The 22765-nt window shown below is 40.2% G+C and overlaps 4 protein-coding genes across 4 annotated transcripts; 3 read left to right on the top strand and 1 right to left on the bottom strand.

The window, feature by feature from the left end:
• Window positions 1–2105, top strand: LOC116617646 (N.vectensis toxin 7-like). Its single transcript, XM_048725307.1, has 3 exons — window positions 1–1151; window positions 1353–1421; window positions 1787–2105. Exons 1-3 carry the CDS (start codon window positions 1010–1012, stop codon window positions 1960–1962), a joined length of 387 nt encoding a protein of 128 aa, XP_048581264.1. The 5' UTR covers window positions 1–1009; the 3' UTR covers window positions 1963–2105.
• A 2238-nt stretch (window positions 2106–4343) lies between these two features.
• LOC5511243 (short-chain collagen C4) lies at window positions 4344–8062 on the top strand. Its single transcript, XM_001631601.3, has 5 exons — window positions 4344–4763; window positions 4843–4889; window positions 6242–6397; window positions 6734–6910; window positions 7524–8062. Exons 1-5 carry the CDS (start codon window positions 4603–4605, stop codon window positions 8000–8002), a joined length of 1020 nt encoding a protein of 339 aa, XP_001631651.2. The 5' UTR covers window positions 4344–4602; the 3' UTR covers window positions 8003–8062.
• A 796-nt stretch (window positions 8063–8858) lies between these two features.
• On the top strand, window positions 8859–16518 carry LOC5511271 (mitochondrial potassium channel ATP-binding subunit). The gene is made up of 14 exons (XM_048725214.1): window positions 8859–9067; window positions 9452–10090; window positions 10437–10739; window positions 11095–11298; window positions 11986–12189; window positions 12873–13068; window positions 13487–13558; window positions 14127–14183; window positions 14338–14396; window positions 15069–15131; window positions 15370–15428; window positions 15835–15885; window positions 15962–15999; window positions 16167–16518. Exons 1-14 carry the CDS (start codon window positions 8976–8978, stop codon window positions 16254–16256), a joined length of 2127 nt encoding a protein of 708 aa, XP_048581171.1. The 5' UTR covers window positions 8859–8975; the 3' UTR covers window positions 16257–16518.
• A 676-nt stretch (window positions 16519–17194) lies between these two features.
• On the bottom strand, window positions 17195–21594 carry LOC5511244 (LIX1-like protein). Its single transcript, XM_001631635.3, has 3 exons — window positions 21210–21594; window positions 18797–19043; window positions 17195–18485 (listed from the first exon to the last, which is right to left on the bottom strand). The coding sequence occupies exons 1-3, from the start codon at window positions 21349–21351 to the stop codon at window positions 17996–17998; spliced, it is 879 nt and encodes a 292-aa protein (XP_001631685.1). The 5' UTR covers window positions 21352–21594; the 3' UTR covers window positions 17195–17995.
• Between the last annotated feature and the right edge of the window lie 1171 nt (window positions 21595–22765).

Here is a 22765-nt window from a genome sequence, read left to right as displayed (position 1 = left end):
GTTTGTTTCCCGCCAAACAAAGCATGCTGTAGCTCGACCATATAAGGTTTATAGGCCCATAAAGAGCGAAACATAAGGCTTATTACCGCTGTTTCAGTTTCACGGGCTCACGAACATACTGACACAACAGACTACGAACGAAGACGCAATTTCCGAAAGATTTCAGCGGAAAATCTCGCTTTAATCGCCTGAAGAAGCATCACAACACATTTGTAGCAAAGTTTGCTTTGAGCTTTTTTACTAGCGTTTAAATATTTCTGCACAAAATTTTAAGACAAGCGAGAATACTGCAAAATCTAAATTCTCACCGGAGTGCGACATCATCAAACAAATTCTCTTCGAATGCGGGTTGATTTTCGATTATTTTCAATCATCATTCTTATTTCGCTCCCCCAAAAAAATTCAAATGAATATTTCGTGTCGCACTCCGGCTAGATTTTTTTTAAAATAACTAAGGAAGGTGCTTACCAATTTTTATATCGATAGCTTGCATAGTCGCAGAGAAATTCGCCACGAAGTCGAAATTTGACAAGTTCGCCTGGCTCACAGGGATTGCGGGTATCAGAGTTCGCATTTTCCCACGGATTGACTCGAAAATATTTTTCCTATAAACCTGAATAACTTCTTAAACTTGTCCTGAAGTCTCAAAGGAATTCGGATTTTTGGGTAGAAGATATCACAGCTCAAACTTATTTCTGGGAAATAGCCTTCGGTAATACCTTAAAGAAATCGGAAAAGCTCATTAGCCGTTTAGATTCCTTCACACAATAGAGGATTATGCAGGATTATGCATCTCAAAAAGACGAATTACCGCTTTTCTTTTTCCCTTACTCCCCAAGAAAAGTCCTCCTTATCCTTGCAAATGATGCACATTATCTGTTCTTTTTGAAATTTTAAAACTACTTGGCTGCATTCTTTAACTTTCACCGACTAGCCAGTTCTTTGGCTGCGAAGTCGACAACGCTGGGCTGGCTATAATTGAAAACTTAAGTCCCCTAAAAGAACGCTAATGGGACGATTTGTTCATTGTTCTAAACGACAAAAGAGTGGGCATAAAAACGGCTTGATCCTAATAAAGGACAGCAAATCTCCGTCACGTGCAAGTGAGCAACCCAACCTAGAGAAATCGGAAAAGCTTATCGATAGACCAGGTAAATACTATCAACAGGTTACTTTTAGTTCTTTACAACATCATAAAATATGATTGACCGAGGGGCGGTCTGTAGTCATAAGTATGTTATAGAAAAAGCCTAGTATTTGAAGAATCCTTAACAAGAATCGCGCCTGTACAGTACATTTGATTATTTACGGCAGGGATCCCAGCTAAAAATGAAACTTTCTCCGTTCCACAGATCATAACAAGATGGGTTATCTAATAAAGCTGGCTGCGATTTGCATTCTACTCTTCGTGGTCAGTGATGGTAGGTTAAATAATTCTAAAATAAGCACAATTTGCTCATCCGGTTGTAGGACCTCCATTTATTTTTCGAGTGGGTCTCCGGTTAGAGCGTCGGGGACGCTGTTCGCGCGCCAAGGAGTAAGAGTTCTAGCCTGCTAAACAAGCTCTTGAAAAGCGCCCCAGAAAAGCTCTCGGATAAGCCGTTCTATCGGGCGTAGCGCTGGGCAAAAAAATAGGCCTCCGATTTTGTCGCGCAACTAAGCTCGGCTATTCAAGCTCGGCTAACTAAGCTCGGCTTTCCGTCTTTCACGCAACTAGCGCCTGTTGTGCAGGCTATAGGACTTTAGATTACCCCTTACTTGTTTTTACAGCTAATGTGTTGTTTAGGTCGCGCCATTGAGGATGATGACATCGCCATGGATTTTGCTGCAGACAAGAGGGGAGCTGCGTACACTTGTGCAAATAAAAAGACAACGGGAGTATTTTGGTTTGGAAGCTCCTGCCCTTGGGGATGGACCAGTTGCAAAACGGAGACTTTTGGCCAATGTTGTTTTAAAAAATAATCTTGAAGATTATTTTTATATTACATTTTATATACCGTGTAAGAGCTGGGGAACCTAACGGCAAGTGCCTAACACGGCTGGGCTTACCCCGAAGGTAACCCAAGCTCACTGTATGTATCAATAAATTATAGTGGTTCACGTTACGTTGCGTGTCTGATGGTTTATATAGTAAACATATGGGATTGAAATACGTTACGATTTCGAAATTTCGAGGGTTTTTCTTGCCGAAAACAGCATCCAATACCTCCAAGTAGGCTACAGAAAAGTTAGACAGGGGTGATCGTCCCATCTTTGAGGGTATAAGGTTTCAACCAACTGCTATCCCTTAGGGGTGGTGTGAATTTTTGAGATTTTGCCATCTCTTAGGGTTATAAAATTCGATCAACTGCTATTCCTAAGAGGGTGTTTAGTGTGTTTTTTTTTCCGTTATCAGGTTATCTCTTAGGCTATAAAACCAATTGCTATTCCTAGGGAGGTGTTTAACGTCTTTTTTCTGATTCTGCGACCTCTTTAAAATTCGAGCAATTGCCATTCATAAGGGAGTTTTTTCTTTCGATTCTGCTATCTCTTAGGGTTTAAAAATTCCTACGATCACTACCAATTTCTTATACTCTTAGGGGTAAGAAGTTCTGATGACCACGCCCAAAGTGCCATGCCTTAGGGTTAGAATCGAATTTGCGACGATCGACCCCACCCTGTTTATATCGGTCCCTCACTCCGGTCTCGTATTATCAGATTCTTCTAAATGGAGTATGCGAATATGCGTAATATTTACAGAACAGTCGTAAATGGTCAGCTAAATGGGTTTAAGAAGCCAAGCTCGAATTTCTCAATATATAGATCTTTATTCACAATATCAGGCCCGTACCCAGGATTATTCTTGGGGGGGGGGGGGATGCGACATCCATATACCTAGTTTTCCTGGGGGGGGGGGGTGGGGGTAGAGGGAGTGAGTTTTCTGATAAAAGTCTGACCACCCCCGAAAGAACAAAAGTGATTTTTAGTGCCTTTGCACTATCTCCACGGGACGTTTATTGTCGGATTTGGCTGCAAAAAAGTCTGACTTATGGATTGTCTACAAAAAGATCCCAAAGTGGACTTTCGGCCGTTGTGGGGGAGGGGGGGGGTGCGTTCGCACCCCCCTGGGTACGGCCCTGAATATGTTCAACCCCCTGGGTACGGCCCTGAATGTGTTCCTCCCTGTATGTTTATAGTACAGAAGAAATCAAAATATGGGTAAGTTTTGAACTTTCACAGGACAATGGTATTTTGCCCAGTTCTTGCATATATGATAACTTGATTATCAATATGTTAATTAACATATTGATAATTTTACATTTAGATCTTAAAGTTTTGTATCGCAATTTTCTAAACGGATTACCTAGATAACCTAGTTTCCATTTCCTTTAAAATCCTTAAAGCCATCTTGTTAAATCCTTAAAGCCATCTTGTATGCTACTCGAGGCAACAATACTTTAAGTGAGCACAGTCTTTTAGTGATAATTGCATTTTACTCCGTTTTCTAATTAGCTGAGAACTGATCTGAAAAAATCTAAGTAAATCCACAATATGCAGCACGGCAATATCGAATCTTTACCTCTATCTATAATGAGCAGTCGTTAAAAAAGGAGCTTGAAACCTTCATCTGCACGGCTATTGTCTTTCCACCTTTCTCGAGATTCAATCATATCGTGATTGTCTGTTCGAAAGAAAAAATAAATTAAGCGACGCCTGTTATTGAGGCAGTGTGACATTTTGCACCTTTTCATGCATGCTTCTTCTTGCAAATTAAGAATTTCATGCATACATCGGATCTAAGCGCGCGTTTTTTCTCTGTCATTTTGAATGGGAATGGTTGGTAGAGAATGTTCAGAATGGCACTAGTCATTCTGCTACTGATGGCAGAATGGCTGGAATGGCCTTCATTCCATTCCGGAATGGGAACGCCGGATAAACGAACGCGCGCTTTATCTATTCTAATCATTCTCATTCCGGAATCACGAGTAAAAATGACACCGCGCGTACCATATAATCAGATCACATGGGTTCAAACATGGCCCAGTGAGTCAGACACTCACTAGAGCCTGCTTTCAAGTTACAATAAAACCTTAGCTAACACAACTGAATGAACTTGACTTCTTTGTTTACCGAGCTCTAAATCAAAACCATTTCAAAAACAATAAAAAAGAGTCATCACCCAAAACGTGTTTAGGCTGTTAGATGAAAATTCTCCCTCTGGCTCTTTCACAATACTTTCATGCCCATATGACGTAGCGTCTGGGGTATGCAGTCATCGTGTCAACAGAATCACTGCAAAGACACCTTTACTCAAATGTTAATTCATAAGACCTTAAGTGTTTAATCCTCTGTCTATATTTGATTACTTTGCGTCTTGAAACTGGAGGGGCCTTGAACAAAGCACGCGCCTTTCTGGGTGATAAGGCTTAGACCATGGCTTCGCGGTCATGTTATCAGGTTATTATGAAAGCCATAAATTAAGGACCCAATAGAGGTTAATAGCTAAAGGACTGTGAATGTGACGCATCCATGTGTGATGAGGCCCTCGTATTGTTGACACACGACGCATGGTAAACTTCGCTCAAGGAACGCTACTGATTACAGAAGAGCTCTGTGTGTAATATGAATTCGCTATCTATCGTTTTGGAGCTGCTTGCGCTCTTCGTGTCTATGTATATCGGAGGGTTGATAAATGCAGAGGGCGTTAGGGATCCTCAATTCGTCCAGCGTAACGACCCGACAATTCGTCAGCTTCTCCATGTTATGCACAAGTTGCGATCAAGGTAAGGGGTTTTATGCGCTTATTTTAACACTCATTTTCCTTCTCTGAATATTTGCTCTGTTTTTTGATGGCGAACCAAGGGTGGATCAACTTGCGATGAATCAGGCAACACTACCAAGTCATAGAGGTAAAAAGATTTTTGTTATGTCTAAAACGTCAAATAAAATAGAGCTCATCGAAGAAGAAAAGGTGGCATATATGTTTTTAAACAACAGTATAAAGCTCTGTGTATTTATCCGTGCAAAGCCTCATCCCATAATTGGCTCATAAAGCTTTGGGTTTGCTGATAAATGGTACCCTTTCTTTTTTCGAGTTTATTAAAACTCAAGAGGGTCAAGATGTGCAGGGCTGGTCTAGTGGAAAAACAAGCAATTAATGATATTCTCTGTAAACAGTGCATTTATTTCTACAGCATCCCATCTTCTTTGCTTATTATGATTGCCCTGCCGCACAAAAAAAATCACTTATCTTTGTGACTTGCTTGTAAAGGGCGGATATCAGCTAGCATGGGAGATCCCCTTGTCAATGTGGTGCTACTGTTTAGCCCGTAATTTGTTTAAGGGTTGACTCTAGATAAGACTTGCTCTTATCATGGTGATTTCAAGCAGTGCGTACGGGACCGCGGGTCTGGGGTCACTCGTCTGCGGTAACGACCGCGGTCATGGCCGCGCTCACTATTAAAGAAGGCCAATCACGTTGCCATTTTACGCTCCCGCACATTACCGACTCATTCGAAGAATCCACTTCCCTCGGCTAATTCAAGCAAGTGACTGAGATGAGTTCAATCGCAATAAAAGAATCTAGAATCCTTAAGCTCAGGCTGTAGGTTTTTATAAATCGGGATACCTTTAGACAAATTCAGGCACTTTAGGTTCCTAGCTGGTTCTTATTTTTTTTGGAAACACCACAATTAAAGACATGAGTTAGAATGCTTGCTGACTTTTGCAATGCCAATCAATGCTGAACTCAATATTTAGCCTATGTTGTATTTAACTACAGTATACAATTGACCAAACATTTATGAAAAGTATTTTTTTCTTGCTATTTAAATATGAATCATGTTTAAATTGTCTTTAATGAATTTTGACTATCAACATTTGATTGATTTCTCAAATAAGAACCTATTCTTCTTTAACAAGCTGAAGCCTTATGGGGAAGAATAGGTTCTTTAAAAGGGTGCTTAAAATGCCAAATTTCAAGCCTGTAGGTTGTTAATCTCTCTCTACGAGGGTGGGGCGCGAATGTTTACTTAATTATAATAGTTATAAACTATCAGATTTCAATCGTGAATGATTGTTTTTGCAAACGATTTTTCTTGCAAATGAACCGTCGTATTTTCAATTGTGAACAATAATAAATGTGTGCTGACTGACATTCTTTAAGGGAGAGTTTGCCCAAACCTTTCTTTTAATTCACAAGTAGCAAGTGAATAACCTATCAGAGAGTGTTTTAAGAAAGCCTTTGCCGCATTTGTGTTAGCCCCGCCAGGCGAGTGCAACATCCGAATTGGCAAAGACGGTAAAGATGGAAAAGACGGCATTGATGGAAGAGATGGCCGTCCAGGGCCACCCGGTCGTCATGGCTTTCCGGGGCAGAGAGGCATGCCGGGAGGTACCGGACCACCGGGACCACCAGGTATAATCGGAATTCGGTACACGTAATTTTTAGACTTCCGATGTACTCCATTCGGGGATTCGTTTCGATATATATAGTACAGGCTATTATTAGAGGTATATTTTCTTACGGTTCTAAGCGAATGCGTTTAGGCCTTCTTTTCCCGAATTCATGTCATGAGCTTATATTTTCTATGACAAATATGAATAATGGCTCCTATTTTCCTCTTCTCTTTCCTTCGTATTAAACTTTGCTAGCGTCATTTTCTAGAAACATCCCTTTTGCCGCATGAATTTGCACATTTTGTATTTTTTTTATATTTTAGTATTTATTTTATTAAGATAATTTCTCTTTTAGGTGAGCCGGGGCAGCCAGGAACGCCCGGGTTTGTATTTTCAGCGCCCAAGGAAGCATCAGAAGGACCCCCTGGCCCAGAAGGACCACCCGGGCCTCCAGGTGTGGTGTCAGGGGGGGCAGTGTATGTTCGCTGGGGGAGGAGTACGTGTCCAGATGGAGCGTCACTCGTTTATAAAGGTGAGAACATCGGAATCAAGCTATTTGTTTGACAATGTAGACTCACTACATGCAGAATTCCCTTCCCCTCAACACCCCGTATGTGTGTGCATACACTCTTCATGCCTTTTTTCGTTTGACTATGAAAAAAATAAATTATACCATGTCCTATATTACCATCCCTTACCTATTAGCCCATAGACAGCTGAAGGAAAAAAATGTTGTTTCTCCTGAGGGACACATTCTCAGTAGAATACCAAAAAACTGGTAGGATACGGGTTTTTTTTGTGAACCCGCAAATGTTATGGGGGGGGAGAGGTAGGTCATCCTTCCAACAAAGTCATTTCCGCGTTCCGCCATCCATGCAGCCACACTCAACACCTGATATGTGCATACAAACCCCATACCGCTAATGGCCTAGTCAAACTTGTTCTAAGTTCTAAGTTTATTGATGCCATTCTATACCTCTTAAAAGCACGTGGGAAGAAAAGTAAACTTGGGAAACTTAGCAGAAATACCGTCTTGGAAGAGCACAAGACGGTATCAATAATGGGAAGCCCTCCCCTTTCTCTTGTCTTGTGTTATACCCCTTTGATAAGCCGTATTTTGTATTAACTGGATTTTGCGAATTCAGGACAAGCTGGTAACAGCCATTATACCGCATCGGGAGGCGGAGTCTCTTACCTCTGTCTTGTTAATCAACCAAAATACGGCCGCTACAGTACCAAACCCCAGCATGGAGGGTACGTATACGGCACCGAGTATCACGTCAAAGGGTTCAATCCTTTCCTAGCCCAGGGTCTTACCAATCAGGACGTGCCTTGTGCCGTTTGTCACGTGATGTCACGTGGTTCCCAGCTTATGGTCCCAGGAACTTATGACTGTCCCGAGGGATGGACCCGCGAGTACCACGGGTATTTGATGACGTCATCACACTTACATAAGCACCCAACGGATTACATTTGCGTTGATGTGCGACCAGAGACTACTAAGGGGGGAGAGGCGGGGCTGATGGGTTCACTTTTAACGACTGTGGGAGGGAGGTGTGGGGCACTGCCATGCGCTCCCTATTTCGAGTACCGTGAACTGACTTGTGCGGTGTGCACCAAATAAATTAATGAATACAATTGTAGAATAAACATAAAGCGGTGTATTAAATGAATGTCATGTGTATATTTCATCGTGGTTTTCACTACTCTCAGCATTACCTCTAGTCTGCTTAGCTGCGCCTTTGCGTGGCACTTGCGTGACACATGCGTGACACATGCGTGAGCGGCTGCCGCCTGAATGAACACCACAGGAAGTCTTGGGTGTTTAAAATCTTTATCTTGTATTCCGAAAATGATATCATATGTTAAAACCATCGCGTCGATGATTCCCCATGCCCATTAGAATCCTTCTGACGCGACGTGTAGACACTGGTAGACATACGTAAATTAAAGTGCACATTTCGTTAACGTGGCCACCTTGGCTGTTTTCTAAATAACTCTTAGGGCATAAAATTCGACCAACTGCTATCCCTTAGGAGGTTTTTGACTGTTTTTTCGATTCTACTATCTCTTTAGGGTTCAAAAATCCCTTTTACCACACCCTATCTCTTGATTGGGGGTAAGAATCTCTGTTGACCACACCCAAGGTGCCAACGATCACCCCCGTCTGTTTAAATTGGACCTCCCCCCCCCCCCTGGGGGGGGGGGGGCAAGAAGGATGACCCTACGGCAACAATTTCGCCGATGATACATCTATTAGAGACTGAGTACGTTTCCCAATATTGAAGACAGTTGTATTTATATTTATGTTTTCAGTCAGTATATTTACATTTTACAACGACTACTGGGGTGCACTTGTTACAATACTCTTGAGAAAAGTCGACTTGTTTTTATTTTCCTTTTCTTTTTTGCGTTTTCCGTGTGTGGAGGTAATATATCAAACTAGCTTCCCTAATTATAGTGGTATACCTGTGGTATCAACAAGGCTTGGCTACTCTTTTCCAAAATGGCGTAAAACCGGGCCATCTCACTATCTTTAAAAATTTGATGTTATTTTACTGTGAGCCTAGTGGTCATATGCACAAAAGAGCACCTGTATGGCTCTTCTAGCCCTAGCTTCCTCAGCTTGTAGATATTCATCGAGGAGAGCCTGCTTGCTGATTCAAAATGCTCAGTGGTCTTTTCCAAGGTCAGTTCATGAAAAGAAAGCAAGATTGTCTAGCTGCCTCTAATTTAACTTAAGCTTACTTCTCATAAATCTACTTATTGATGAATTATGTCCTTCTATGTAAATACTCTCATATTTCTTTTGTGGAATTCTGGTGTGATTTTAGGAAGGGGGATTGTCTGGGAATCGCAACAAAAAAATAGAGATAAGAGAAAAATGATAAGAAAAAAGAAAGAAAGAAAACATGACCCAGTCCTAGTCACAATGATAGAGAAATGAAAAATGATAACTGGCAAATCCTTGATGTGGTCAGTCCTCGACCTAACTTAATTGTCTTAGCTGCCATTGTTTTTTTAAATATATTCTTTACATTATTACTAAAGTACTTTACCCTTAACATTTCAGGTCTTTTGGTGTTCGGCTTTTATCACTCAAGCCACAAAATCCCCTCGGTAAACTTGTTCCAGCCACTTCACCTACGAGCATTGTCCAGCATCTCACCCAAATCTCACCATACAAATACATAGGAGGTATTTGCGCAGGTGTCTTTGCAGGTCAAACACTATATTCACAGGCTTACTGTGGCTTGAAACTCAGCCATAAACATAGACCAGTAGTAAACTCCAAGAAAACAAAACTGTCTGATGAAGAAAAAGAAGAAAAACCACCAGAGTTCCATTTTGGTGAATTCCTGAAGCTACTTTGGCCAGATATTTGGCTGTTGATTCTTGCCAGCCTTAGCGCTTTTGCTGTTGCCATGACAAACATTCAGTTGCCCTTGTTGCTCGGAGACCTTGTGAATGTTGTGTCCACCTTAGCAACTGAGGAGCATTCTAGAGATTACTACGAGGTGCTGAAGGTGCCGGCACTCAAAATGGTGGGACTCTATGCAGCCCAGGCAGGGCTGACATTTGTTTATATATCAGTGTTGTCATGTTTGGGAGAGAGAATAGCTGAGAGAATGCGTATAGCGCTATTTGCCTCACTGGTTAGACAGGATATTGCATTCTTTGATGCTCATAAAACAGGAGAATTGATAAACAGGTACACCTCAATGCATTGCCTACTTTATAAACTTTAAAAAGAAACTTTTAAGTTTTAAAAAAAACATATTTACACCCCCCAAAAATATGTAACACTAGGTTGGGGCTTAGCCCTTGGTGTTGTGATATGTAAAAATATGAGTTCCTTGTTTCATCTGGGAATAGCACTATCAATAAGACTACTACAATTGAGCAAAGACAGGCATGTTTTCATTATTTACTTATTTACAAAAACATTTTTTTAATAAAGATGTTTTTATTATACATGAAAATGTTTAGACAGACAAATCTATTTTATAGTGTTTTAGGATGCATGCAAAGATTTTTTGCTGTTTTTATTTTTAAAGGCTGACAGCTGATGTGCAGGACTTCAAGAGCTCATTCAAACAGTGCATCTCGCAAGGTCTACGGAGCACCACTCAAAGTGTTGGCTGTATTTTTGCCATGTATTTCATCTCGCCCCAGCTAACAGGACTGATGGTGCTTGTGCTACCTGTGGTTATTTTGTCTGGTACTATGTTCGGGTCTCTGCTGAGACGCCTCTCAAGGCAGGCACAAGAGCAGGTTGCCAAGGCAACAGCTGTTGCAGATGAGGCTCTTGGGAATGTGCGAACTGTTAGGGCATTCGCAATGGAAGAGAAAGAGACAGAGTAAGTAATTTTTTTATTCATCTAGTTTGCATTGATTTGTTTTTTTAACAATTTTAGGATGAAAAAAAGTTTAATAGATGCAGTTTGTGAAAACATGCTTACATTACTTTACAACACTACATTGATTAGTTAATTTCCAGTCATCTTGTACAGTTTGCCTTAGAGGACTTTTCGGCAAACTTGCCTTCAAAATAACGGTCATTCAAGAGTTTGACTAGTTTCAAGAATAGATTCACAACTTTAAAGGGGAGAGGAGGAGTAGGGGCTTACAGGTAACCCCCATGCCACACCCTAGCTATTTGCATTACTGTTTATCAAACCTAAGGTGAATACTTACAGTATCTCTGTCTTTCAGCCTGTATGCCAAGGAAGTGAGCAGATCCAAAGTGCTGAACGAGTTGCTTGGAGTGGGTATTGGTGCATTCCAGGGCATGGCTAACTTTGCCATAAACGGCCTGGTGTTAGTGGTCTTGTACGCAGGGGGGTCTTTGCTAGCAGTCCGTGAGCTGAAGCCTGGTGATTTAATCAGCTTTTTAGTTGCAACCCAAACAATACAGAGGTTAGTAGTCATTTGACCTTTAAACAGTGCTAAAACATTGATTGAAACTTGATTGTTTACAATTTGCTTATAGGATTTCACCAATTTTTGTAATGCTGCTACACACTCATTTTTCACACAACTCTTACAATTCTTTGGAATCCTCAAATGCTGTTTGAAATAGCAAACCAGCTTATTGCTGAATATACTGTATTTACTCAAATCAGCACCTTCCCTGAATAAATGCCCCCTTTAAACCAAAACTTACTAAGATCCTCCCCTGAATAAGCACCCCCCTCCCCTCCCCAGGTTCTATGTAATTGAATAAAATGATCATTGTAGTTCTAAAAAAGCAGGAGCTCATAGACTGCTTCATGTTGTAAAAATGATATAGAGAAAAAAAACTGATGCAGTATAAAACTGATATTAAATGAATAAAAACACTTCCACCTTTTGTTTGAAATTTGCCCTTTTAAATAAGCGCCTCCCCCAAATAGGCGGGGCGCCTGAGAGTAGAAAAATTTAATAAGCGCCGGAAGAACAATTAATTTCATCTCTTCCTTGTTGTTGTTTTTTTTAGAAAAAATTTGTTTTATTAAATCAGTGCTTTTAAAATTACAGTTTCAGGAATGCCACTACCGTGCCCTTAACTACTTCCCTCCTCTACTGCAAACTTCCATCAATAGCTTGAGTGAACTTTTTTGGCAGGTCCCTTGGAAGCATCTCTGTTCTGTTTGGGCAAATAATCAGAGGAATGAGTGCAGGAGCTCGAGTGTTTGAATACCTCCTTATTCAGCCATCTGTGCCAATCACAGGAGGCAAACAATTGTCAATCAAAGACATCCGTGGAAAGGTGGACTTTAGTAACATCACCTTTATCTACCCAACACGAGAAGACCATGTAGTGCTAAGGTGAGACAGTTAATGAAATTTGGGTGTTAATCAGCCTGAATCATGCTGAATTACAATGGCGCAGATACCACATGGTTAAGTGAAAGACATAGAAGATATGCCCCAGGTAGCCGCTATATGACTCATGTCTGACTCTAGAACACAGCCATTGTCATCATCACTACTATCTTTGTCACCCTTACAACAATCATCAAAATCATCATGTCATCTTCACAGCTACAGATTAAGAGCTCACTTCAAACGAAAATTGAAAACAATAGCCCTAAAACTTCACCGAAATTCGGATGCCTAAATTTCGGCTGCTTTAAACAGCCGAGAATACTGTAACCTAACTTCGGAGAAAACATCCGAACTTTCGGATTGAGAACAAAAGGCCGTAATTCAGTGAACTTCGGCCAATTTCTTTTGCATTACTTTCCGTCAGTACTGTATCTTGTTATTACCACCATCATCATCATTGTTGCCATCATTATCCTCATCATCACTATCTTTGTCACCATCAAAATAATCGCCATCATGTCATCATCATCACCATTGCAATCATGATCATCATCATCACCATCGTCATCATCATCATCATCTTCATCATCATCACCATCTTTAAAGCTACCTACCATTTGTTGTCATCATCATTTCTGCTGTAATCAAAAGGTTATGCCCCCTGAGAAACTGTTTATATTTAGAAATTTTTCCCTGGAGATTCCTGCTGGCAAGCTTGTAGCCCTGTGTGGTCCAAGCGGCTCAGGCAAATCCACTGTGGCAGCCCTCCTGGAGAGGTTCTATGAAGTCCACCACGGGAGAGTGACACTGGATGGATATGACATCAGAGAGCTTGATCCCACATGGATGCGAGGCAGCGTAATAGGGTATATCCACCAGGTACAGTAAAACCTTGTTAATAAGGACAGCATTGAAGGCCAGTGTTATAGGGTATATCCACCAGGTACAGTAAAACCTTGTTAATAAGGACAGCATTGAAGGCCAGTGTTATAGGGTATATCCACCAGGTACAGTAAAACCTTGTTAATAAGGACAGCATTGAAGGCCAGTGTTATAGGGTATATCCACCAGGTACAGTAAAACCTTGTTAATAAGGACAGCATTGAAGGCCAGTGTAATAGGGTATATCCACCAGGTACAGTAAAACCTTTTTAATAAGGTCAGCATTGAAGGCCAGTGTTATAGGGTATATTTACCAGGTACAGTGAAACCTTGTTAATAAGGACAGTGTTTATACTGAGAAAATGTGTCCAAAAAAGATATCTACCCCATTTTAAATCCATTAAATGTTTTACAGGAACCATTGCTTTTTTCCACTTCCATCATGGAGAACATCAGATATGGCCGACCAGATGCCACAGATGCTGAGGTGACTATTGAGGATGTTGTCAAATTGTTATTTGTTTACATATATAAACATTTTCCACACTGACACAAAAGCAAATGGGATAGCCTTCAAAGGAATTTTGTCTGACACATACTATTTGTGTTCTATTTTGTATTGTTATGAGTATCGCACGAGACATTGTGTTATACTAACACCAAGGGACATTCTTTAAATATTCGCACGTGCGCTTACTGAGTTATGTAAATAGTTAGATGTTGTTTTTAGGTAGTCGTATCCAACCTGGTATTAGAGTTGTTGAATTCAGTTAGAAGTACTAAGATTGGGAAATACATAGCCTGCGTGCAGTAGGAAATAGTTCCATTATTAGCAATAATGGAACTATTTCCGGCTGCACGCAGGCTAAAAATACAGTGATCTCTATTAAAATAGGACCGCGTTATTACAGTATAAAGTTACCACAAAACAAAGTTGTTAAACAATTTTGTACTGTAGCAGCAATTTGCAGCCAATTGCATGACAAAAGTGGAAAATGATGGACAAGTTGCATTTTCTAAGCTCTCTTCTTTTATTAATCGTTATTATTCTTTAGGTTCACGAGGCAGCAAAGCTGGCAAATGCAGACGGCTTTGTCCGAAATTTCCCAGAGGTTTGTTTTTATTTTTCATTCTCGATTTTTTTATTACAGTAAATTTACATTTGCCTTTCCTGTTTTTTTACATTTCACATTTAACAGAAAATACATTCTCTAGTTGCTGCATGTGTAATGTTCAAGGCTTATTTGAGGGTGGTATGTTTCACAGGGCTATGACACAATGGTGGGAGAACGTGGCGTGACTCTGTCTGGTGGCCAACGACAGAGGTATCACATCCATATTTAGGACTCTGATTGAATCCTACCATGTCTAATAACAGGATCGAGATGTACTTAAAAAGATGTAATCTTAACAACAAATCTATTTTTTGTAATTTAAAAATCTGACCTGTAATGTGTACTGTGTACTTTTGATAATAGTCTTGATAATTTGGAAACACGGGTGGCCTAGTGTGTTAGCACGTCGGCCTCTCACCGCTGTGGACCAGGTTTGAATTCTAGCTCTGACAGTTAATTTTTCCGAGTTCATGCCTTGATTCGAATTTGTGATACATGTGAGTTGAAGTTATTCTCACGTGTTCCCAGTCTTCTCGGATAAGTAAACTAAACTGGAGGTCCCATCACATTAAGCTGCACAACACCAACCTGAATCAAAGAATGTAAAAGAACCACTGGGGACGCAATAAAACCTCAGGCAGAGACCACCCTCAGTGACAGTGCTTACTAACAATACACACAAGGGAGAACTTGATGTGTGCCTTCTGCACCAGGATAGCTGGTGGAAATAAGTACAAAACATACGTATATTAGGAGCCTTGTGGTTTCTATGGTCCTTGCCACATTGTACCCTCTTTTTATATATACATGTTATATAACTGTGAATAATTGATACTACAATATTATGTATGTAGCATAATAATAAACTGGAACTTATTCTAGGGTGGCTATTGCAAGGGCATTACTCAAGAACCCCCCTATTCTTATTCTCGACGAGGCAACAAGGTAAGTGAAAAATATTGCCCTGTACTAGGTGCAACTCGCCCAAGGCAAGTCAGAAGAGAGAGATTATAACCTCGTTATCATTTACTGACTGGAAGACTTAGCTTGGTCATGCTCGGAGACCCAGGGGTGTTTTCCTCTAACGTTGAGGAAAATATCCCTGGGTTTTTAAGGATGTAGCTTGGTGGGTGCATTATCCTTTTGTTATTCGTTTGCCCAAAAAATCAATTCGGTTTTACAGTGCATTGGACGCGGAATCTGAAAGACTGGTCCAGGAGGCGCTAGACAGGCTGACAGAAGGTATGCCCTTACCCTTAACTAAACTCTCTTCTCTTTAACAATGAAATACCTTTGATAGGGTAGATAGAATCGATTTTAAGATCAGAAGTAACCTGAGTAACCTTAGTATCCAGGATGTTGAAAGAGAGTCCAAATTAAAATGAAATAATAAATTGTCCTCCTCTAGAGAATTTCTGTGTGAAAAGGGCGGTTCTATTGGACCCATGGAACCACTCCCTGGATTGACCACTGGAAATCCCTTTCTGACACCTTATTATACCTCGCCTCTTCTTTTTCTTTAGTGGTTTATGTGCCTGTAGGTCGCACGATTACCCCCTCCCTCCCCCTCCTGTATTCTTACCCTTACCTCACCCAACCCAATCAATAAGTTTTTTTTTTCTCACGTTCCGGTGGTTTGTGCGTGTAGGTCGTACGGTGATCGTGATTGCCCATCGCCTCAGCACCATTCAAGGAGCAGGTACTCAATCAATGATAATAAGACATGCGCTACTCTATCGCGTGTATAAACTACGATGTGTTTGTTTTACTTGCAGATAAAATCGTTGTGCTCTCCCATGGTAAAATACAGGAGGTGAGCAACGTGTCTTTTTTTTGTTGGTCTTACCTCAGGCGCGTAGAGAAGATTCCCTGAGACTGACTGGTCGTTTGTTTGTGTGTGTGTGTGTGTGTGGGGGGGGGACTGCGTGTGAACTTTGCACACCAACACATATTTAAAAACATCTTTGTGTTTCTCATTAGAGCGGAACTCATCAAGAGTTGATGAAAAAGAAGGGATTGTACGCGGAGCTTGTGCGACGCCAAATGCAAGAAGACGACGAAGAAGACTGACATATCACATGTCTTTCACGAACAGTTTTTATCCCATCCTCATTAACTGATGTGCAATCAAACCACAAAGAATTGTAAATATTATCATTCCGGTGTACCGAATAATGGTTTAGTTTTCCTTCCTTTAGTTTTAGACTCCATTGTGTAAAGAAAATCAAAGCGCCGTTGTTTGTGTATAATAAGTAGCCAACTCCAAACATCAATGCAAATCTTTTATTTGCTATTCTGCCAGCTTTACTAATAAAAATACAAGATCTGATAAGTTTTTAGCGCGGTTGGTTGTGAACACCTTAAAGCACTGCATGCCATTTCTTGTTTACTTAATGACAGTTCGTTGAGCCAGTTCGTTCAGAAAAAAAAACACTCCCATCATTTACTGTAAACCTACAGTTTATGACCCCCATTTGTGGGATTCATAAACCAGGGGGGTCCATTATTTCTAGGGGATGCACCAATTTTAGCTACTATTCATTTCTTTTTATCCAGAGGAGGGAGGGGGTTGCCACTCTCGCGTCATTCTTGATCTGCTTAGCTTATCCGTTAATGCCAATTTGTGGAATTCATAATGTGCACATCCCAAAGCTTCCAGTATGACCCTAGTGACATGTAAAGTTAACTAGCTGAGATTTTTTGCTCATCATACTGTTGCACAGTACAGTCATGTAGAGCTACTAGCCCCAAGAGTTGCTAGTAGTCAGGTAGTGCTACCACTAGCCCCAAGAGCCACTAGTACAGTCACGTAGTGCTACTATTAGCCCCAAGAGTCACTAGTATAGTCATGTAGAGCTACTCAATGATTAAACCACTGGGGACTCCCACGTCCCATATGCTCAAAAAATAAAATCTTAACCCTGCCGATAGCAGAATGGGTGTGGTAAGACTTTTAAACCCTATGAGATAGCAAAAAGCATTTATTCATAGATATTAAAACACAAGTCTTGCAGTCAATCATTAGTTTATTACCGTCTCTCGCAGCAAGGCTGAATTACAGGTGGTGTCAGCAACATATTACAAAATGGGTGTTCAATTATGATAAATAAGAACAAAGATCTGTTAGTGAATCAATTTATCTCTTTTCCACAAAAAGCTTGAGACACCCTAAGGGGTAGCAATTGTGCAAATTTTACATCCTTACGGGATAAGGACGAGCATATGTGACTTTTTAGGGGTAGTTACCCCCAGGGTCACACCACACTTGATAACTCATCGTCATTTGCAAGAGCTGCATAGCATTCTAAACAAGCCCTGTGGTGATACACATGCAGTACAGTACATAACCAACCTAGGTTACCCGAATAAAGCACACAAAATCCTTTGATTTTCTTTGTAAGAAATTAATAGTATTGTGAAACCTGGATTTTAGTATATATTTTAAAATAATACCATCAATGATCAATTATATGATTATTCTTTCTGTTCTAGGTAATAAATGCAATATGTATGGAAAATGACCTCAAGCTAACAACTACCTCCAATGATACCACCATTACACAATGCTTTTTTTCATACCAAAAATAGTAAAATCAAGGTTCCACTTGACATCACTTCGATATAAATGAGCTTTTTGCAAAAAGTCCATTCTTGGGAATCCAGGTCATGGTCAGAGTATTTTTCCCCTTCTCTTTACTGTGTAACTTCATTATAGCATTGCCACAATACACTGACCATGAAACCCTTCACGAGAAAGGCAATAGTCTTGGCAATTTTGTAGTAATTTCAGCAAGTAATATTTTGAGATATCAAACTTTGCCAAGTTGGCTACAAGCCAACATTAGAATGTCCCTTTTCTCTTTAGGGAATCTCAATTCACGGCCACTAAGCCGGCACTGTTCCAGTTCATTTGTAGCTCTACTGAGCTCCTCAGCAATCAGCCCCGGCTGCTCTTGCTCCCTTGATATCCAGTCCAAAGCCATTTGGCTTCTCATATCATCATCAATTATTCTCTCATTGTAATGGGCAAGGACTTCTTGTCGAGAACAGTTCCGATCTCGCATTGCTTTCAGACTGCCATTCCAGTGTAATAACTGAAAAATGGTCATTAGTTCCTGAAATTCAAGCATCGTTCTACCCTTATTAGCCTCTAGCATGAATCTGAATGCCCCTACGCCTGTGTTTGGGTTATGTGGATCTTGTGGTTTAAGTGACATGGTGCGTCTTTTGGCTGCTACTTTGGCTTCAGTGCCTTGTGCTTCATGAACTGCTTGATCAATAAAGTCATCTGTTATTTTCCTGCAAAAAAAAGTAAGTTACCTAAGCATTGTGAAAGGTTATTAACCAAAAACTAATGGTACTTAGACACTGTTTGGCATGTCAAAAAGTGTTTTAGTACCTTTGGAAAGTATACAAAAGATAAAAATTGATAAAAGTTTGTATGCAAAGGAGACACCCAACCATAGCGTGGCCCAACCCTAACCCATCCAATCCTACAACAGCTATCACAGAAATGACTTCCCCAAGTTTATATTCAGTAGCTTTGAGTGTTTATCATTTTATCTGTCATCAAGGCAGCTAATGTATGGCTAATTCCAGCTTGTTCATACCTTGATGGGTGCTCATTAAACACAGAGTTCATCAACGCTATCTTAGCTGCACTTCTTTTTGCCTCAGCCTTGGTTGGGCAGGGCTGAAAACTGCCAAAACAGCTCCCACCGGGCAAAGTGACAAAACAAACATACGGAGGCTTCTCTGCTGAGCCAGGCTCATAGCTAACACAGTCTCCAGTCTTAAATTTGGCTCCTTTTGCTTTCTTCATGTTCCAGAATTCCTCCAGTGCATCAATTACATTCACTGCAAAAAAAAAAAAAAAAATCAATGAGGATGTTACCAAATTGTACACAACTGTGGTGTTAAGGTTATTCAAATCACTGAGGGAATGATTGAGTTCAATCATGTTTGGTAATTCAACAAGATTGAGGGAAAATGAACACTTGCTTTTGTTCAAATCCATGACATATTGAAATTGATAATTGCTTCATTTGATAATAATTGATATCAATTTACTTAATGATTATTAACTGATATGAAAAATTGATAACATTTGATAATCTAAATTCAGGTTCGTCTAATTCATATAAGGGAAAGTTCATTTATTATCCCGAGGTGGGAGGGGGGCGTGATTTTGATAAAGTAACGGATAAAGTTAGTTGCCCCCCCCCCCCCCCCCTTCAGGAGGAACAAAATTTTCCATGCCCCCAATATGCTTCCCCCATATTTTTGGTAACCCCACCCTCCAGAAAACAGAAGAAAGCAAGAGCAAAGGAGGGAACAAAAACAATAATGTCAAAGGAACGTAAGCAAGAGATTAGCTGCAAGCTGGTCAGAAAGTGGCGGGGAAAGAATTTGCTGAAAATATAAATTCCAAAAAAGTGAAGTGAAGGCACTCAATTTCTCAAAGGTGTGGCTAAATCCAGGTTGTCAACCTAATAAAGGCTGATGCTATATATGATGCAGAGGAAGCAAAAAGGCTTTTTGTTCTTCTCCTTGTAAGCAAAGAGAAGCACGAGAATGAAAATAAAGTGGAGAGAAAGACAGCAAATCAGACATAAGCGAGGATGTTGATGAAGAAGGATGAGCGCACTTATAGCATCAGACCGTTTTTGTTCATCATTTTAAATATGGAACATAAGCACTTTACAAATATCATATAGCGGAAACCATGAAAAAAATGTATTTAGGGTGTATACAGGTTTGCATTGCATAGATAAAACATTGCTTAATATGTATTCTGGACTTCTGGATTGTGCATGCCAAATAACTGCCCCTAAATCGAGGATTGTTGAACCAGGAAGCCTGATTTGACACTTGGTCAAATTATATAAGGGACAACACCCAAAGAAATCAGTGACCCCCCTTTTTAAAATCCATATACTTTCATCGCCTCCCCTTTAGACCTTGGAAATTTCTTGAGGCCCCCGACAGTATCCTCACGACCCCTCCTTGGGATAATAAATGAATTTTCCCTAAATTGATTACTGTTGATGTTCCTGTTTGGAGCCAAGCATTTTATGATACTTATCACTGACACTGATACTGATCATAACCATAAAACAAATAGGAAGTATAAGTAAAACAAAGATGAATTAAAAGTGTACTCAACTATTGTTTTAGACCTGTGGAGTGTTCCTAACAAAACTACAATTATAGTATATTACTTTATAATTTCGAATTTGTATATTGTTACTGGTAGGCAAGAACATATGTGCTGCTACTTCAGCTTTACTCTCTATCTCATCATAAAGGAAAATGAATATTAAAGCAAATAGTTGGAAAACTGCAAAAAGCAAAATCTCTGTAGTCGACCTGTCATTAATTAGGGGTTCTCCAATATGCTGCAGGTTATATAAAATATCAGCACTTATTAGCTAGCATTCCGTTATAAAATGCACACATGAGATTAGCCCACAGAGATCAGTCTAGATAGAAGCAATATTTCTGTTGACAAATAATACTTTTGTTACACCATACACAATAGCGTTTAGGCAAAAGGTAAACGAAAACAATGTTTAATTTAGCACACAAATGTTAGCGAGCAAAGTTAACTTCATTCTGAAACAATATATATTTGTTGTGAAAGGGACCTCACAGTCTTGACCGAGAACAAGGACAATGATCAAACTAAAATATTTTATGTAATTAGCATAGTATAATTCATAACGGACATTCTGTCGGTATGCTGTCGCTTTCTAAAGATGACAATACACCACAATGCAATTTTGATTATTCGGTTATGCCTCAATAACAATGCTCATCCCACGATCGAATTGCTTTTTGCACTCGAATAACTCTCGTCTTTCGTTCCTCGAATCGAGGCAAACGGAGACGGTTGAATACAAAGCGAAATACCCTCTTGGTGATGTCCAAATGTCAAATAGAAACATGCGATAGTGCATGTATGTTTCTGACGATCTTGAGGTCTGTTCCAGAATATTATGAGTAATAAAATATCAAACTTACCGCCTCCATAGCCCTGCGTGTGTTTGGCAAATGATTTAAGCACAGCATCCACGGCTTCCTTCAGTACTACTTTGCCTCCTGGTCCGTTAGATATCGGTTGATTGAGCGTTCCATTCGGACTAGATCCCGCTCTTGCCGCCATTCGTCGTCGGCCAACAAAAACACGAGCGAAAGTAAACTTTTCTGTATTTCAAGGCCTTCAGAATATAGAAAAAAGCTCAGATGTCTTTGCTAGGACATTCTGATTGGCAAAACGTAACCTTAATATCTCAACGGTGGAGAGTTATGGACACTTTCGCTCTTCTAAAAGAAGAAATTTGCATCTGTGAACTGTGATCCGCTTATGAGCTATGGCGTCCCAAACGAAGCTTTGACACACCGCCTCTCTAGCAGGGGAGGCGGAGGGGGAGTTATTTGCTTGTGACACAGGAATACCGTGATTTTTTTTCATTATATCAAAATACAAATAGCCAAAGGGAAAAAGGACTATGCTTATGCATAGCGTGGATGCCTAAAGAAACTACTAAGTTTATAAATATTAGGCCTCCTCCTCTACGTGAATATGACAATCAGTGTACAATAGCGCAATAGCGCGAAGTCATGAGGGATTGGGTGGGGGGGGGGGGGGGGGGGGGGCTGCAAGGGGATCACTAAGGCAATAAGATCATCCCAACAGGACCATGTTTAGCAGTAAGGTAGAAGAAGGTAGAAGTCTCGCACCACAGGCAAGAGATGCAGGTCATGATGTAACACGGATGCTTCACATTCTACTCCAGCATCATGCAGCTTATGTAAAGGCAATAGTATATAAACTTGGGATGCGGCATTGCATTTAGTAAATGTACCTAAATAAGCGTGAAAATAGCCTCTTCAGGACAAAACAGACAAAAAACAAACTCTCATTTTTTGATGTGAACCAATGCTTATTGTCATGCACCTATCTATCATTGAACGTCACTGGGAGTGGGCTCTTTTGTGATGGGAGGTGAGTTAATTGTTAGTATTACACTTAATTTTCGCGATGTTAAAATTTCGCGATTTTGAGATGGCGATATTTCGCGACACTTTATTTTCGCGATTTTGGGATAATAAAATAAAAGCAAAACAAGTAGAAATAAAATGCGCTGTAATCATCTAAACTGAAACGATTTGTAACAAAAAGATGCGTGGGTTAAATTTAGTTTTATAAACTATAAATTCAAGTCGAACCCCTTACCGTACTATACTATATGTAGACTAGATGACTAGACAAGATGTTTCCTTAAAGCTTATTAAACGGCCCCCCAAAATTCCCCCAAAGGCTTCTTGTGTACTCACTCAATTTCCGCGAATCCTAATTTTCGCGACAGTTTATTTTCGCGTAACTCTATTTTCGCGGATCTTTTAAAATCGCGAAATTCGCGAAATTGAAGTGACGCAAAAATAATAAGTGTAATAAGGTATTTAGAGAGAAGGAATATACTTTTCCAATGGACCAGCAGATTTAAATCAACCGTTTCTATTGTAAGCAGGAGACGGGCAGGAGACTTATATATTATAAAAAATCTTATGATGAC

This window comes from Nematostella vectensis, chromosome 3, assembly GCF_932526225.1.
Source record: "Nematostella vectensis chromosome 3, jaNemVect1.1, whole genome shotgun sequence".
NCBI classification, from domain to species: Eukaryota; Metazoa; Cnidaria; class Anthozoa; order Actiniaria; family Edwardsiidae; genus Nematostella; species Nematostella vectensis.
Note: the sequence above shows the minus strand (reverse complement) of the source record. Positions and strands in the feature narration are given on the sequence as shown.